The sequence below is a fragment of the Lacerta agilis genome, chromosome 5, assembly GCF_009819535.1.
Source record: "Lacerta agilis isolate rLacAgi1 chromosome 5, rLacAgi1.pri, whole genome shotgun sequence".
Classification (NCBI taxonomy): Eukaryota; Metazoa; Chordata; class Lepidosauria; order Squamata; family Lacertidae; genus Lacerta; species Lacerta agilis.
Genome location: NC_046316.1, coordinates 50,174,267 through 50,191,367, shown reverse-complemented (window position 1 = coordinate 50,191,367; position 17,101 = coordinate 50,174,267). Strand labels below are relative to the sequence as shown.

General features: G+C 45.0%; 1 protein-coding gene across 1 annotated transcript in view; it reads right to left on the bottom strand.

Annotated features, from left to right (window-relative positions):
- Positions 1–13,773, bottom strand: part of SORCS1 (sortilin related VPS10 domain containing receptor 1) — a 340,603-nt gene extending 326,830 nt beyond the window's left edge. Inside the window, 1 exon segment of the mRNA XM_033149720.1 lies at positions 12,648–13,773. Coding sequence (XP_033005611.1) covers positions 12,648–13,406 — 759 coding nt within the window. The 5' untranslated portion in view covers positions 13,407–13,773.
- Between the last annotated feature and the right edge of the window lie 3,328 nt (positions 13,774–17,101).

The window sequence follows — 17,101 nt, the reverse complement described above, 5'->3', positions numbered from 1 at the left end:
ACTGAAGGGCCTAGTCAGGCCTATTTACCCTCTGCTTATTTCATATGTGAATATGCATATAATTTCAAAACTTTTAGACAATAAGAAAAGTAGCTTCAGTGGCAGATGCTAGTGGAGGAATCAGTGCAAAGTGAAGTACCAGTAGCTATTAAGGATGGGATGGAAATTCAATGAGGTTTGGATTTTATTGCGAACCTAACTAATTTTCACTTTCTGAAACATTATGGAGACCAAAATACCCAACTTCGAAATTTGCTGCTCTCTGAATGCTTTGATGCAGTTCTCCAGCCAAATAATGAGCACCAAAATAAGTATATTAGGGAAAAGCATGCATAAAATATACATATTAGGAAAAAAATAACATGTAAAATGCATTGTTGGAGGGAATTGCTTGGGGGGGGAAACACCTTTGTATCAGGCAAAAATGCATACAAAATGGCATATATTAGGAGAAATGTTCAGTACCTTGCTGATGAATTTTCATGATGACTTAAAAAAAATCATGGACTGATCCAGAAAAATAAGAAACAGAGAAAAACAAAAATTGATAGATTTGTCTGTTCCTAAAAGCTATGCACACCTTTGACGATCATGCAAGTTACTTAATTGACCAAAATCCCATATTTACATTTTGAAGACAAATAATAAATGATTGTGTTGCAGTAGCAGTCCATTCCAGCAGTCTTCCAGAGACAGAAAAGAAGGGGGGGTGAGTTTCTGTAGGAGTTTAACACCTCCTATTGAGACTGCAGTGCTCAGTTGTGCCCATTTATTGATATCCCCTGCCTTAAGTATATACAACTGGGTTTAGGAGTGATGTATAAAAAAAATCTAATCATAGTTTGAAAGGTCAAGAGTAAGATTCCAGCATATTATTCAAATACTGAAAATGACAGCAAATAGTAAAATCTAATTCAGATACATCAGTACACAAAAGGGTACATCTAGGTTAAATGATGATGAGCGGAAGAAATGATTTGCTGGATCAGATCAAGGTCCATCTGGACTTAGCAACCTGTTTCCAAAAGCCACCAGCTGGCTACTACCAGAAGCTGACAAGCAAGGCATGAAAACAATCACTTTCTCCTGTGTTCATTACATTCATTCATTTTATTGGTATGCCGCTTTTCCATGAAAAGAAAATGATGCTCAAAGCAGCTGACAGCATATAAAACAATATATTTCAAAACCAAACAATGCATAAATAATTTCCTGATAACTTAACAACAAAACAACACAATAGCAAATATAATAGCAAACAAAAAGGAACATTTCAGAACTATAAATATAACACGATTACATAAACAACATCCAGCATCCAATAACAAAAATAACAAGGGAGCGTTACAGTTTCAATTTGGTCCTAGAAACACCCCTTCCACAATGCTGCTTGTGGTCCCTTTCCTGCAGCAACTTGCAAGGCTTCCAAGGGCAGTGGGTGGGGTAGCTGGAAATATTCCTCCCATGATGTTTGTCCCCAGTAGCTGGTATTCAGATGCACACTGCCTCTGACCACATGGGTTCTCCTTAGCATTTTTGGCTAAAAGCAGTGAAAGATGAAAGGTTGACCTATCTTTCAACAAAACGAAGAATGGGAAACCTGTGACTTCCCAAGATGCTGTTGAACTACAACTCCCATAATCTCTGACCATTGACACTCAACAGCATCTGCAGAGCCACAGGTTCTCCATCTCTCATCCAAACTGGTGGTTTCCATAAGGATTAGGCAAACAATGGATATCAAGTCCATTTGATTCCCATTGATACTTTCTCTGCAATTATGCAAAATTAGAATTTCCTATCAACTAGCAATACTAGTGTCACTACCTCTGCTGGATGAATTGGTCAAAGAGAGCTCCATTCTAGTTCAATGGTTTGAGTGCACACAGCACAAGCTTAGCATTCCATTGGCAGAGCACATACTTTGCATGCAGAAGGTCCCATGATCACTTCCCAAACTATCATGTTAAAGGAGCTGAAGGAGCAGGGCTGAGATATGAACCTTTATGCTTAATCCCTTGGACCTTCATGGACCTATGGTCTCACTCAATAAAATAAGTGATATAATCATAGAGGGTGGACCATAAAGAAGACTGATCGCCGAAGAATTGATGCTTTTGAATTATGGTGCCGGAGGAGACTCTTGAGAGTCCCATGGACTGCAAAAAGATCAAACCTATCCATCCTTAAAGAAATCAGCCCTGAGTGCTCACTAGAAGGGCAGATCCTGAAGTTGAGGCTCCAGTACTTTGGCCACCTCATGAGAAGAGAAGACTCCCTAGAAAAGACCCTGATGTTGGGAAAGATGGAGGGCACAAGGAGAAGGGGGCGACCGAGGATGAGATGGTTGGACAGTGTTCTCGAAGCAACTGGAATGAGTTTGGCCAAACTGCGGGAGGCATGGGGGATAGGGGTGCCTGGCGTGCTCTGGTCCATGGGGTCACGAAGAGTCGGACATGACTGAACGACTGAACAACAACAACAAATCATAGAGGGGGAGAGACAAAGCAAGTTTACATGCCCAAAGTCACTTGGCGAGTGAAAATCTTGAATCCATGTTCTCCAGTTAAAACACACAACTCATCTGTAAAGAACAATAGGTTTGTGTTCTTCATTCAGCACAAGCCAGTTTCCCAAAAGCTAGTGAATCATATTTCCTTTCATTCCTTTCCATCACAATAGAGTTATTCTTAGGGGTGGGGGTGGGGAGGATATTTTCAGTATATCTTGTTACAGAAATTGTATAGGTTTTTAAAAGCTAGCTGGGCAACACAGAGGAACATATAGCTAGAAATGAATCTTGACAAAGGCAGAAGAATTATGGCACCCATTTGGTTTGGTTCTGAAACATGAAAAGCTGCTTTGTTTTTCGGCGAAACCATTTTCTGTTTCAAGGGCTGATTGCAGTTTGTGTTGGCTTCTCTCTGCTGAGTGCTGTCTCACTGTAGGAATTTGTTTCATATCAGGAGAGATTTATGAAGTACAGAGGAGTATGGTGACCATTATGTGAGAAAGGCAAAAGGGGAAATTTGGGGGGCATTCTTTTTTCTTTTTCTTTTTTGATGGCACTTTATATGTCACTGCCATTTTTAACAAAGCTCTACTCAAACGTGCAAAGATCCCATTTGTTCTGAGAAGCACTTGACATGAAAACTTGAATACTCAGGAAAGCATAGAACAGGGATCCCCAAACTAAAGCCGGGAGGCCAGATGGGGCCCAATAGTCTTCTAAATCTGGCCCATGGATGGTCCAGGAATCAGCATGTTTTTATATAAGTAGAATGTGTCCTTTTATTTAAAATGCATCTCTGGGTTATTTGTGGGGCCTGCCTGGTGTTTTTAGATGAGTAGAATGTGTGCTTTTATTTAAAATGCATCTCTGGGTTTTGGGGGGGGGCATAGGAATCTGTTCATTTTTTCCCTTCAAAATATAGTATGGCCCCCCACAAGGTCTGAGGGACAGTGGACCGGCCCCCTGCTGGAAAGGTTTGCTGACCCCTGGCATAGAAGGTACTTCAGGCTGATATAAGGAATGTGTCTGAATCCACAATGCATGCCCAGTACTCATGTGTATTCCTACACACCCACCCAAGAAGTTTGGGACCTTTTGTTGGAGATTAAAACTTGTGCTTGGCATGAATGTGTGTTTACTCTTAATTTTATGCCCCAAGAGGTTCTTGCACAAGAGGAATAAAGAAAGATTGGTTTGTTACATGAAATGGGAGTGGCTGAATATATGGGTGCTCCTTCAGATAGCCAAGTTACAATATTTGTGGGCAGCAAATCACGCAGCATCAAATGATGACTATTTCAAAAGTTGAGAGAGAGAGAGAGAGAGAGAGAGAGAGAGAGAGAGAGAGAGAGAGAGAGATTTGTCACAGACCCATGCTAGAAGTGAAGTAAGAAAGGGAGGGAAGAGTACACCTGCCTTGAAGTAAGTATAACCTCAGTCCCAGATTAAGAGGGCTGTGCCTTTTTTTGAGAGAGAGAGATTGTCTCCCCATCAGTAACCTGTGCCAGCAAGGCTGCAGGGTCCTTGCCACGCATTCATTGGTCCATGATCCAGCAAATCATAGAGTGCATATGGTTCATAATGGGAATCTTATATCAAGTTATGCCAACTTTTACTCATGTCATGATCCACAGAAATAAACCACAGGAAAGGCTCAGATGGGCATACACCATTTCAAGGCCATTGTTTCCCCCACATTCTGATGCCTTCTTGTTCCGCTCACTACAGTGCTACATTTTCTTCTTATAAACCCATGCTAAACTTTAATGCCTGCTCATCTTGTTTGAGACCTCAGAAGAAGAACCAAACATCTTTCTTCCCCTCTTCATAGATTTGCATTCTTCAATCTGATTTGCATCATTTGATGATTGTATCAAAGGGATACCTGACATGTGTGAATAATTACTCTTCCATTGAACACCATCAAAGAGCGAACTTTCATCACCTCAAATGAAGTCAATCCTGAGGATGTTTACATCTACTGTCACTGTTATAAAGTAAAGCGCATTGCTCTGCAAGATAAAATAGCCTCTGACATTTATTGGAGGTGTTCTCCTGAATGCTGCAAACACAGGACAACACAAATTTAGAGAGTCACACTCTTAGGCTTCCAGAACTGAGCTATTATTATACTTTAGAATGTTCAAGCGTTATAGGTTTGCAGGTATAAATTCCCAGGTAGCAATTGCACAATTGTTCAGCACAGAGGATTCTCCCACCATGGAAAGAAGCTGCATTCTCATTCTGTCTTTCTGTTGTACACAGCCTTGCATTTTCAATAATAACCACAAGGAATCTCATTATACCATCTTATCTCCAAACTGCCTCATAATGAGAGTTTTTCTTCTGAAGCCAATTTCTTTGCTTGATTATTTAGAGAAATAACTACAGGTTTCTTTAAAGGATGCAGCCTTTTCGCGAGTCTCCCTCTTGCTTTGCATCTTATGGAGCAAGATGTAAGAAAATCAACATGAGCAGACATGCAACATTTGCTTTGGCATTTCTATATTAAACCTTTTGAGTGTGATGGGTCTTTCTGTGTGAGAACATAGATTTCCACCAGCCCATCTCCAGGGAGCCATTAAGAGTTTTGATTGCATAGGCTACAACTTTATGCACACTGAACCAGGAGCAAGCCCCACTGAACATATTAAGTCTTGCTTCCAAGTCAGCATGCAGAGGTTTGTGTTGATGTGAATGTTTCTGAAACTGAATGGAAATATGTACACCAGAAAAGCACAATGTAGACCACTATCCATATTAGAGAACAGTCATACTATCTTTGTCAGTGTGGCCAGTCAATGCCATACTTTGGAGGTGGCAGCTAAACACTTGAAAAGCTGGGCCTGCTCCCTTCCTCCATGCTTATGCATGAGCACAAAATGGACTTGCCATGCAATGCAGATATCCACATCACTTGTTCATTTCTTAAATGTGTGCTAAAGTGCAATTTAGCACATACAATTTGTTGCATTCTGTGGTTGCTTTAGCTCCACCTCTTCTCACTTGTACTATTGCTCTGGGTGGAGAAGACCTATCCTTACATGCATTGCTGCAGTGTTTTTTCATGATTTCCTGTTTTTACTGGTTTCCTTAATGATGGTTCCTATGCACTCAAAGACAGGTTTGTTGTTCATAATAATGGTGGTGTTTCAAAGAGGACAAGAAAATATTTCCCTCTCATTGAGGCCGTTCTCTTTCTCCTAGAGGTAAAACAAACAAAAAAAACCTGGCTTCTTTTCCCAGTTAAAATCAAGATTAATCATAAAAACAAAGGCAGCCATATTAATCCATGAGATAAATAAATAAACCTGCAAAATCCACAGCAGGCCACCACCCTTCTGAGTAATACCCCTCCCCACCCTCTCACTATATATAAGGGTCTGGTGACTTCTGTTTCAGTGTATCTGAAGAAGTGTGCCTGCACACTAAAGCTCATACCAAGAACAAACTTTGTTGGTCTCTAAGGTGCTACTGGAAGGAATTTTTTTATTTTTTTATTTTGTTTCGACTACTGCAGACAAACACGGCTACCTACCTATAACTGGAGCTGGGCATGGTGCCGGCCCAGCCATTAGGCAGGGGGAGGCCACTATTTCCGGTGGCACATGCCCCCCCCAGGCAGCATGCTCACATGTGTCCCACCTGGCTACCACCTCTGCCAGCAGCTGGGAAGCGCTGCCACTGTCAATGCTGATTGCATCCATTTTGAGTGGGATCTCACCAAAATAGGTGCCGATGCTGGTGCTGCTTCTTCACCAGCAGCTTTAAGGTCCTCGGTTAGTAAGCAGGCAAAACTCCGAGTTTTCCTCTAATAATTTTATTGTGCAAACTATGTACAGTGCAGAAGTTCATGTCTGTATCAAGCGTCGGCAGAATCCGGGAATGGCCCCTTCCAGTTCTGACCCCAACAAAAGAGTTTCGGTATACAGAAACTCCGCCTTCCATCCTTTTGTTTCACCCCTCAATGCCTTTGGGGTGACGGAAGCTGCATGTCTCCTTCATTGCCCCTTGGGCTAGGGGGGTGCAGGGTCTCTCCAGCATCCTCAGAGCCTCTCCCCTCCATTCCTGAAACACATGCCCCTCCCCACTGGAAGCCTCACTGCTCCCTCCGCTGCCAGAGGAGGTGCTGCTGGTCAGGTGGGTCCGGGGCTCTCTGTAGCATCCCGAGAGCCCTTCCAACACCTTGCGCTGGACCGGGGACAGTTCCCTGACAGCAGTGGATGTGACAGGATGCATGGAGGCAGCAGAACAGGCAGTGGCAGGTGGTGGCAGGAGTCGTAGGAGCAGCAGGGCAAAGTGGCACTTCCCATTTTGCCTCAGGCAGTGGAATGGGATGCATCACCTCTGGCTGGGCAGTGTTTTTATCAGGACCATTCAAAATGTTGCAAAGTATTTAGGAAGCTTTCAAGTTCTCCAGAACTCTTCATGAGGCAAAAAGCTATACGAAGTAGGCCAGGAGGCATAGACAAACATGCAAAATAAATGCCTATACTGTATCAGCCGCCCAAAGCCGACATCCTCCAGATGTTTTGCACTAGAACAGGACTTCACTTTCAAATTCCCATCATCCTTGGTCATTGGTCAAGCATGGTGTAGTGGTTAAGAGTGGTGGACGCGTAATCTGGTGAACCGGGTTTGCTTCCCTGCTCCTCCACATGCAGCTGCTAGGTGACCTTGGGCTAGTCATACTTCTCTGAAGTCTTTTAGCCTCACTCACCTCACAGAGTGTTTGTTGTGTGGGAGGAAGGGAAAGGAGATTGTGAGCCGCTTTGAGACTCCTTAAGGGGAGTGAAAGGCAAGCTATCAAGTCCTGGTCCTCCTCGTCGTCGTCGTCGTCATCGTCATCCTCCTCCTCCTCCTCCTCTTCTTCTTTTATTCCATTTATATCTCAATGCTTCTCCAAGAAGCTCAAGATGGATCTCTTCCTCTTCCATTAATCTCCACAACAACCCTGTGACATAGGTTAGACTAAGAAGCACTGACTGGCCCCAGGTCACCTAGTGAGCTTCACGGCTGAGTGGAGATTTGAAGCCAGGTCTCCCAGTTCCTAGTACGACACTCTAACCACTACACAACAGCTTGGGTCTGATAGTAGTTGTAGTCCAAAACTTCATGAGGTCACAAAGTTTTATTTATTAATTTCATATCTTACCCATCCTCCCAAAGAACCCCAGAAGAACCCCAAGGTTCAGGAAGGAGCATCTATATCTATAATACCCCACCCAGTCCTCTTATCACACAATGCTAACATTACTATAACTTCAGATATTACTACAGTTTTTCACAATCAAAAACAACCCTCAAACACACTGTAGTAATTACATTGTATGGCTGTTTCAGCAGACCAGGATAACTTGACCACTCTTGCTCATGCATTGGCAACCTTCAGATTGGATGACTGCAAAGTGCTTTATGTGCGGCTGCCAAGAAGCTGCAACTAGTGCCTAATATGGCAACGTAACTCACTGGAGCAGAACATCTCCATTTTATTACACCACTGCTGAGGGATTTGCATTGGCTGCCAATTAGCTACCAGGCTAGGTTTTAGCGACTGGTACTACTGTATAAAGGCCTCTGCAGTTTGAGATCAGAATACCTAAAAGGTTGTCTCATCCCTTATGCACCAAACCCAGCAGATACCATAATATCAGGAGAGCTATTCCACGCAGTGTCAGTTCTCGGCCTTTAGTGCGGTGCCACCCATACTTTCAAACTCCCTCCCATTACATATAAGACAAGTGTCATTTTTACTGTATTATCAGTGCCTGTTGAAGACTGTCCCCTTTCAACAAGTCTTTTAACTGGAGATTTTTATTTTTATCCCACTTGATATCTGGATTTATTTGAAATTCTATGTTAAAAGCATTTGTTTTTTTATACGTATGGGTGTGTGTTTGTAAGTGTGTGTGCACAGTTGTTTTGGATATGGCTTTTATCACATTGTGAAATATTTCTTTGGGATGTTTCATAGGATAATAAGTGATCTAACAATTATGAGATGAAACTTTTATTATAATGGGATGGAATAAAATTATTCCATGGCTGTTATTCCCAAACTGCCCTTTCTCCAAAGAGCACAGGGGGGTGGTACACAATAGAGTAAAACACTCAATACTGTAAAAAAATAAAAGCCTATAAAATCCTTACATTCCATTAGCTATGGAATGTACACAATTAGAATTCCCCACCATTCCTTTTCAGTTTCTGTCCAATGAATTCCTGCAATAAATGCAATGCTTGAACAATAAGGGGAAGAGGAAGCCTTAATGAAATCCACGGGGGGCAAATCCCTGACTCCCTCCAGTTTTACCTACAATAGTGGCTGGGAGGACTGCCACAAAGTAGAGAGGCCCCTCTAACCCACCCTTACATAATTTGAGCTCTGAATGAACGACCAGGTTTCTGTGTCTGCAATAAAGCGAGCTAGTGTTTGAATATATTAAAAGATACTCCTGTCAAAATACACCACCTGTCTAGCCTAGGGGTGACTAACCTTTTTTTTTTTGCGCCAGGGGTCTGTCTCCAATCAATTTTTGCTGATCTTCTGAAGGCCTGATCAATTTTGGCAACAGCAGCAGCTTTAAAAAAGTAGATACAGGTAGATGGAAATATTGTCCCCAGCCCAGATGCCTGATGGGTGCATTAATTTCCCCCACCCCAGACATCAGATTCCCTGAACAAAGAAGGGGGGAACCCCCTCTTCAGCTGATCTGCCCAGATTATCCAAGAAGCTCTTTTTCCTGTTCAGGTGTGAGTATAAAGGTGTGAGGTGGCCACATCCACTTTTGGTCACACCCAACAGTGACATGCAGACCCTGGAGGACTGGCAAGGCTTTCAGCCAGTGAATGTTAACCACTCCTTGCCTAGTCTTCTTCAGACATTCATCATATGAGCATGAGCATAAATGCATGCATGCTAACTCTATCTTTCTTTCTCCATGCACTCAAGGATGACTGCCTGCAGTAGAGGAGTATCATGTACTTGTGTAGGCACCCACAATCACCTCCATGTTTAGTCAAGTGCCATTATGAACACATGAATAGTGAGAAATACACTGGAAATTCAGATAATTGTTTTCAATGTTGTTTAGACTCACACAATTCAGATAATATATTGACACAAGGCTAGATCATCTGAGCCTCACCTTTGGGTATCTGAGATGACTAAAACCGTGGTTGCCAGGAATGGGAAAGTCCATGTGAGGCAGAAAGAACACTTATGCGCTTTGCAAAACCATCCCATTCCAGATTGCTGGTGCTTCCACAACTTTTCCATACCTTTTTGGAGATGCTTACTTTGCCTATTTGCATATTATCACTCTACACCAGGCATGTCCAACAGGTAGATCGTGATCTAATGGTAGATCACTGGCCGTCTGTGGTAGATCACCGGTAGATCAGTGGCTCCCCCCAAAGAAGCCAAAGTTGGCTCCCTAAAAAAAGCTCAACATCTTTGCCCTGCACCCCTAAAATGACCTGAACCACCAAAAATAGGCCTTTCCTTCCTAAAAAAAAAAAGCTCAGTGTTGCTTTCCTCTTCCCTAAAGAAGCTCAACAACTTTTACGTGAACCCCCCCAAAACAGGGCTTTCCTTCCTAAAAAAAAAAAACCAAAAAAGGGGGTAGATCACTGCCAGTTTTTAACTCTGTGAGTAGATCGCAGTCTCTTGGAAGTTGGCCACCCCTGCTCTACACAAAGCACTGGGTATACTGGTTCATATATAGTCCTGAGAATCAACTCTCCTAGTCACACACTGTCATACTTATCCAGAGTCAACAATGGTCCAACACTGAATTTGGTTTTCAAATCTTGACACAACCAAAAACTCTAGTCAAGATGCCCCTGATGTTTACTTTAGAGGGGAAAGTCACCTGAGACCATAGATATTTCACTGGATCATAAAGACACCTTGCTTTCACCAAACAGGATGATTCAGCAGCAAGATCATTTTGTGCAACGACAAAAGAATGGTGATTGCTCTAGATTCTGCAGATCTAGAGTAATCTGCTACACCAATTCCCTGTCACCATACTGTAATGTGATGAATGTGTCATGAACATATAAAATAACACAACTGACTTCTATCACCCATTTAAACACATGCAAAAATTCAAAACGGTATGACCTATTGACTGAAGAACTTTTCTCTACTCACTTTGGAACAAGACCTGCCATAAAGGTAAATTGGAATGTAGCATTTTATAATTCACAATACAGTAATGATCAGAATTACATGTTGTTTTAATTTCTCCATCTTACCTCTTCTGTACTACAACCTCAGACAGAAGCTTTTAAGCCTATTTTCAAGTTGTAAACCATTGCTAAGGACATGAAACATATTAAAGCTGTCACAAACTTCTTCAATCAGTTTTATAAGTCTGGAGTTTGAAGTGGAGGATTGATTTTAGTGGACCTGTATTAGATAGAGATTTGATAGTCAAAAATGGGTAATTGTTGTTGTTTTATATTATTGGATTAAAGTTCCTGAAAACCCTATAAAATTATGGCCTGGTCAATAAAGTCTGAATCTTCAAGAAGTGCTGATGACATCCTCATGAATACTAAATGGACATACTGTGATTTATACTCACTCATACCAAAAGGAATTTATAATGGTCAAATCATCATTTTTTAAAACCACAATTGAAAGCTGGCTACAGGTAACAGGAACTAGAAGTGACAGACCCAAAGAATGCCTTAAGATGGAGCATGAAAGATTCAATGTGTATCTACCCTGTGAATAAAACAAGAACAACTTTCCCCCTTTGTGTTTTGGTGCATCTTAAATTTCCTTAGTTCTCGTTTAACTTTTCAGGATAAAGTAGCTTCCAGGAATCAGCATTGTAAAAAAGCCCAGTTTGCATTGTCCTAGTTCTCTAAAAGCTGATATTCAGTTTATACTAGGAAGTGTTGTGAAAGAAAGGAGCTCTGTTTATTGGGATAAATCTTCAGCAATTCAACACAAGTACCTTTTTTTATAAAAAAAGATACATGTTAGAATGAAAAGGGATTTAATTACTGTAGATATACAGGATGGGAAAACTCTCATTTTAGCATCAAGCACAGAACAACAGGTGAGCAGTTATTCTCATCTTGCAACCTGAATTTCCTTTTTATATAAATGGGCACCTCACCACCCCTAGGGAGCTGGTGGTATGTGGTGGTGAGCCAATCCTCAGTTGCAAAACCTGAAGTGCTTTAGTATGCCTGAGGGAAAGGAATTCAGGGCAGGCTTGAAGAGATTCTAATACTGGCGTGCGTTTGATCAAAACTGAACCTTGATTGCTCATGACATGATCTATTAAATTAAAGCTAAGGGGCAATGAATTAGTGACATAATATAGATGTAGAGACACTTTCTACCCCAGTGTCCCAGTACAAGAAAGACAGTTCTATAAATTTTGCAGAATCAGCCAGTATCACACAGTATCACACAGGGAAAAAGGAAAAGGAAAATTGACTTGACGATAGGGAAAAAGAGAAAGCTGTGTGTGCTGGTTAGATACATGTCATCAAATGGGAAGCCAGAGAGAAAATGGACACAGGAGATCAGATAGGATGCAATGAGGAAATCTGGCCTCATAGGGGGCTTTTGGCCCCCGACCACATCTCCATAATTCCACCACTCACCATGGAAATCAGGCTACAATTTGTGCCGCTTTGCCGTACCCAGTAGCATCTTTTCACCCGACTTTGAAACAGTTTGATCCACATCTTTCACCCTACAAGCAACGCAACGTATTTTACCTCCCTTTCCCACTCGCAGCGCCCCATATCCAGGGCTCTCCTCTCCTCGTACATTCGCGTGCGCTTGAATGCACCGAGATGCAGTTCAGGCTGTGCCAAGTGGAGCAGGAAACTTTCTGCCCCAGAGAGAAAGCGCCACACGGACGCACGAACAGAAGACCACCTCTCCCTAAAAATAAGAGGGGGTGGGAGGGCGGGAGCGCGCGAAGAAGGCGAAACTCCCCCCCGAGGGTCACTAAAACCGAAGAATCATCCAGTGCTGTGGGAAGGCGAGGTTATCATCCTGCTCCCTGAATCTTTTCTAGAAAACAACAGCAGAGATTGGGCCATCTCCACCCCACCCCCACCCGAGCTTGTTATTATCGTGACAATGCTGGCTACTCACGCTACTGTTGTGTCCCGACCAGTGCACCATGGCTTGGTTATGCGCCGAATCCCCCGTGAGGGCAAAGGTCGTGCTCGTCAATTTCAGCTCCTCCAGGCGGAAGCGCGTGGCTTTCCCCGGCAGCTGCTCCGGACTTGCCCGTTCCCGGCTCTCCGGAGGCTTGTCTCTCTCTGCCGGGGCCCCTCGGGGCTTCCGGTTCGCCAGCCGCCTCCGATCCGCGCTGGGCTTCTTCAGGCGACCCAGGGGAGCCGATCGGGCAGCGCGGCCGGCCTGAGAGTTCGCCGCCGGGCGCCCTTCTGCGGAAGAGAACTTGGCGCGCCCGGCTCGATTCCCACCCGAGGGCGACGCTCGGCGCCGGAGCCGAGCCTCGGGGCGCTCGCCGCTCAACTGCCGGGAGCCCGCCAGGCTGCGCGATGCCGGTGGCGGGGTGTCTTTCTCCCCAGCGGGGGCAGAAGCGGAGAGGGCTGGATCCCCGGCACTCGCCGGCGCCTCCTCGCCACCACCGGGACGCCTCTCACCTCTTTCCTCCCCGGGTCTCCTCCTTGCCTCGTCGCCTCTTCGCCCCGCCGTCCTCAAGTGCATTAATAATCCGTCCTGAGGTCGCTGCTGCTGCTCCCGCAGCTGGAGCTGCACCTGCCAACGGCACGAGCTGCAAGTGATTTCTGCCCCGATGAAGCCAAAAGTGAGGATCAAAAGCCATGTCCGGGCGGCTAGCAGAGCAACGTGCCAGCCTGGGTACCAGCCAGTAACTTTTCCCATTGCCCCTGATGCTGGTGGAGGGGCGGGGAGGGAACGTGTGCGAGAGAGAGAGACAGAGAGGGAGAGAGAGAGAGCGACGGAGTGAGAGGGAAGCGAAATGGGAGGGGAGTTGGGAGAAGACGGCAGGTTGTGTTTTATTCCGAGATCTGTTCTTAAAGGAAGGCAGCGGCGATAACTCTCTCGAAGTTTCAGACCCTGGATGCAGTCTGGGGAGAAAAGGAGGGGGAGAAAGAAGAGAAACACCCCGCTTTCTTTGCTTTCGGAGTTCCCCCTCACCCCCCAAAAGCTGGCGTCGCTGAGCGGGCTTTTGATGGAGGGGGGAAGCCACCACCGCGCGGGGGAGGAGCTGAAGGAGCGCGCAAGAGAGAGCGAGCGCGCCCGGCTGGTGATTTCTCCGGCTTGCTTTTGTAGAAGTAGTCACACATCGCCTCCCCCGCCCCCTCGCGCCGAGCACGGCTGCTTCTCGTCACTGGATCGGGAGGGACGGGCGATCCGCTGCTCGCCCCCTTTCAAGGCGCCCGGCGGCCGCGCCAACTTGGTCTGTTTCTCCCTCCGCCAGCCTTGCGCGTCTCTTGGCCACCTCGGGGAAAGCGGCGGCTGTGTTGGGAAACGATGTGAAAAGCGAGAGCAAGGCTCCTTCGGGAAGGGGATCTAACGGCGAGGGGCGGCGTGTGCCACTCAAAGTTCCCTCACGTTGGAGGGGTCGGGGTGACACCCGCGAAAGTGGGCGCAAGGAAAGTGGGTGAGGGGCGCTCTGGACTTCTCTGCTCCTGCCCAGTAGTCCTTGCTGAGCATAACTCTTCTGCAATCTCAGCCAATGTCCACTTTGAATCACAGAAATTTCACGTCAGAAAGAAGCACAATCAAGGGGGTGTGCGCGTGTGCGCATATCTATATCTTTATATAGAGCAGGTATAGTGAAATGAAAGAAAGCTACTTGACATATTTCTCGGCCGCAGTTCAAAACAAACTTCCCTTAACAATGTTTAAAACTACCGGTATATACAGTGTAGCATAATATCATCTTAGCCACGGCAAAATCGCAACAATTTTTCATGTCTCCAGTTTCCTCTGCTGCCCCTGCCCCCTGCTATGTTTCTCTCCCAAATGAAAATTCATGGTAAATTCTGCAGTGGTTCAGTCACTGGAAGTGTGATCCCAGAAAGAATTTGACACAAGACAGAGTCACATGGAATGGAGTAGAGTTTGTCTCTGAAGGACAGCGTTCTCTTTCCCAGCCCGAATTGTGTTTCCAACGTAAATAGTGGCTGTGTACACCCTTGTGATGTTTTATTTGAAAGTGGGGTGCATATAACTATTTAAATACTTAATAAATAAAATAACGTCACACCTGTTGCTTGAGCAGAGGCACCGATTCTTCATGTGGCTGAACTTGACCTTGCCTTGGCTACCTCAGAGGTAGGGATCCACTTTCACATGTATGCGAAAGCATTCCAGTGAAAAATCTGCGGATGCTGTTAGGTTTAATGCTAGCTTTGCAGCAACATCCCAGAACATCAAAGGAGAAATGAATATCATACTACATGAACCGTTTGGCTAAGGAGACAGGATGGATGGTGGTTGAGAAGCACACAGACAACTAAAGTACAAAATGGAACAGCACCAAAAGATGAGCAGAGGAAGAGAGATCACATGCCAAAATGCATGGCAGCTGATAGCACAATGTGGATTGCGCACTCTGCCAGACTTCATACCTGTTTAAAAGGTGAATGAATGTCACCAGAGGAAAGGGAAACAGCCAATCCAGGAATGCAGAGCTAAATCAAGATAAGATGCAAACAGCACAAACTAACTAATGACAAGTTCCATTTTTCAAACAGTGAGGTACCTTTGGTCACTGGTGGGTGAAAGAGGATTGAGGTTGAATTCTGACAAGATGGAAGTAATCTTTCTGGGGGATGGGGGGGAGAGGTGTGGGGGACTCCCTGGTCCTGGGACTCCTCCCTAAAGGCCTGGGAGTCATTCTGGACTCTCAGCTGTCCGTGGAGGCATGGGTCAATTCTGTGTCCAGGGCAACTGTCTACCAGCTCCATCTGGTACACAAGCTGAGACCTTACCTGCCTGTACACTGTCTTGCCAGAGTGGTGCAAGCTCTTTTTATCTCCTGCTTTGACTATGCGCTGTACCTTTGAAGGTGACTCGGAAACTACAACTAATCCAGAATGCTGCAGCTAGACTGGTGACTGGGAGCGGCCACCTGGGCCATATAACACTGGTCCTAAAAGAACTACAGTACGTTTCTGAACACAATTCAGAGTGTTGGTGCTGACCTTTAAAGCCCTAAACAGCTTCGGCCCTGTATACCTGAAGGAGTTTCTCCACCCACATCATTCACAGGACACTGAGATCCAGCTCTGAGGGCCTTCTGGTGGTTCCCTCATTGCGAGAAGTGTGGAATGCTCTCTCATCCAGTGTTTTCAAATCCGTGACTGCCTGGTCAATAAGCACAGCACATAATATCAGATGGTTGCACGCACACACACAAATGCTGCAATTCTTTGCACACTTGCCTGAGAACACATCCCACTGAATTATGAGTACAGCTGCAAACTTGTAATAAGCTTTAATCATGAATGAGAAGGTTATCAATGGCTGCTAGCCATTGCGGCTGTGCCCCTCCAGGGGCAGAGGCAATTGCATCTGAGTACCAGTTGTAATGTATGTCTGTTTTCCCAGTAGTAATGTATGGAAGTGAGAGCTGGACCATAAAGAAGACTGATCACCGAAGAATTGAAGCTTTTGAATTATGGTGCTGGAGGAGACTCGTGAGAGTCCCATGGACTGCAAAAAGATCAAACTTATCCATCCTTAAAGAAATCAGCCCTGGGTGCTCACTGGAAGGGCAGATCCTGAAGCTGAGGCTCCAGTACTTTGGCCACCTCATGAGAAGAGAAGACTCCCTGGAAAAGACCCTGATGTTGGGAAAGATGGAGGGCACAAGGAGAAGGGGACGACAGAGGATGAGATGGTTGGACAGTGTTCTCGAAGCGACTGGCATGATTTTGGCCAAACTGCGGGAGGCAGTGGAGGATAGGGGTGCCTGGTGTGCTCTGGTCCATGGGGTCAGGAAGAGTCGGACATGACTGAACGACTGAACAACAACAAATCATAGAGGGGGAGAGACAAAGCAAGGTTACATGCCCAAAGTCACTTGGTATGAGTTTGGCCAAACTGCGGGAGGCAGTGGAGGATAGGGGTGCCTGGCGTGCTCTGGTCCATGCGGTCACGAAGAGTCGGACATGACTGAACGACTGAACAAAAACCAGTTGCTGGAAAATGCAGGAGGGGAAAGCGCTCTTGTACTCCAATCCTGTTGGCTGGGTTCTCACAGGCATGTGGCTGACCAATGTGAGAACAGGATGTTGGACTAGATGGGCCATTGGTCTGATTCATCAGTCTCTTTAAATGTTCTCATAATGCCCAGTCATTGGTCTGCTTTCTCTTGTTCCCTGGGATAAGTGGCTGCAGAATCTAATGCATGGCCTTCAAGGAGCACCTTTGTCCATTTAAACTTAGGAAGGCAACCGACACTGCCAGCTGCATTACCCTGCAACTTAAGTAGTAGCTGTCACACAGAATTGAGATAAATAAATCACTCAAACATTGCCAAGAAATGCCTGGATTAAAACTGTCAAGGATGGAAATACGGTTTGGGGAGTATAAAAGCAAGAAAA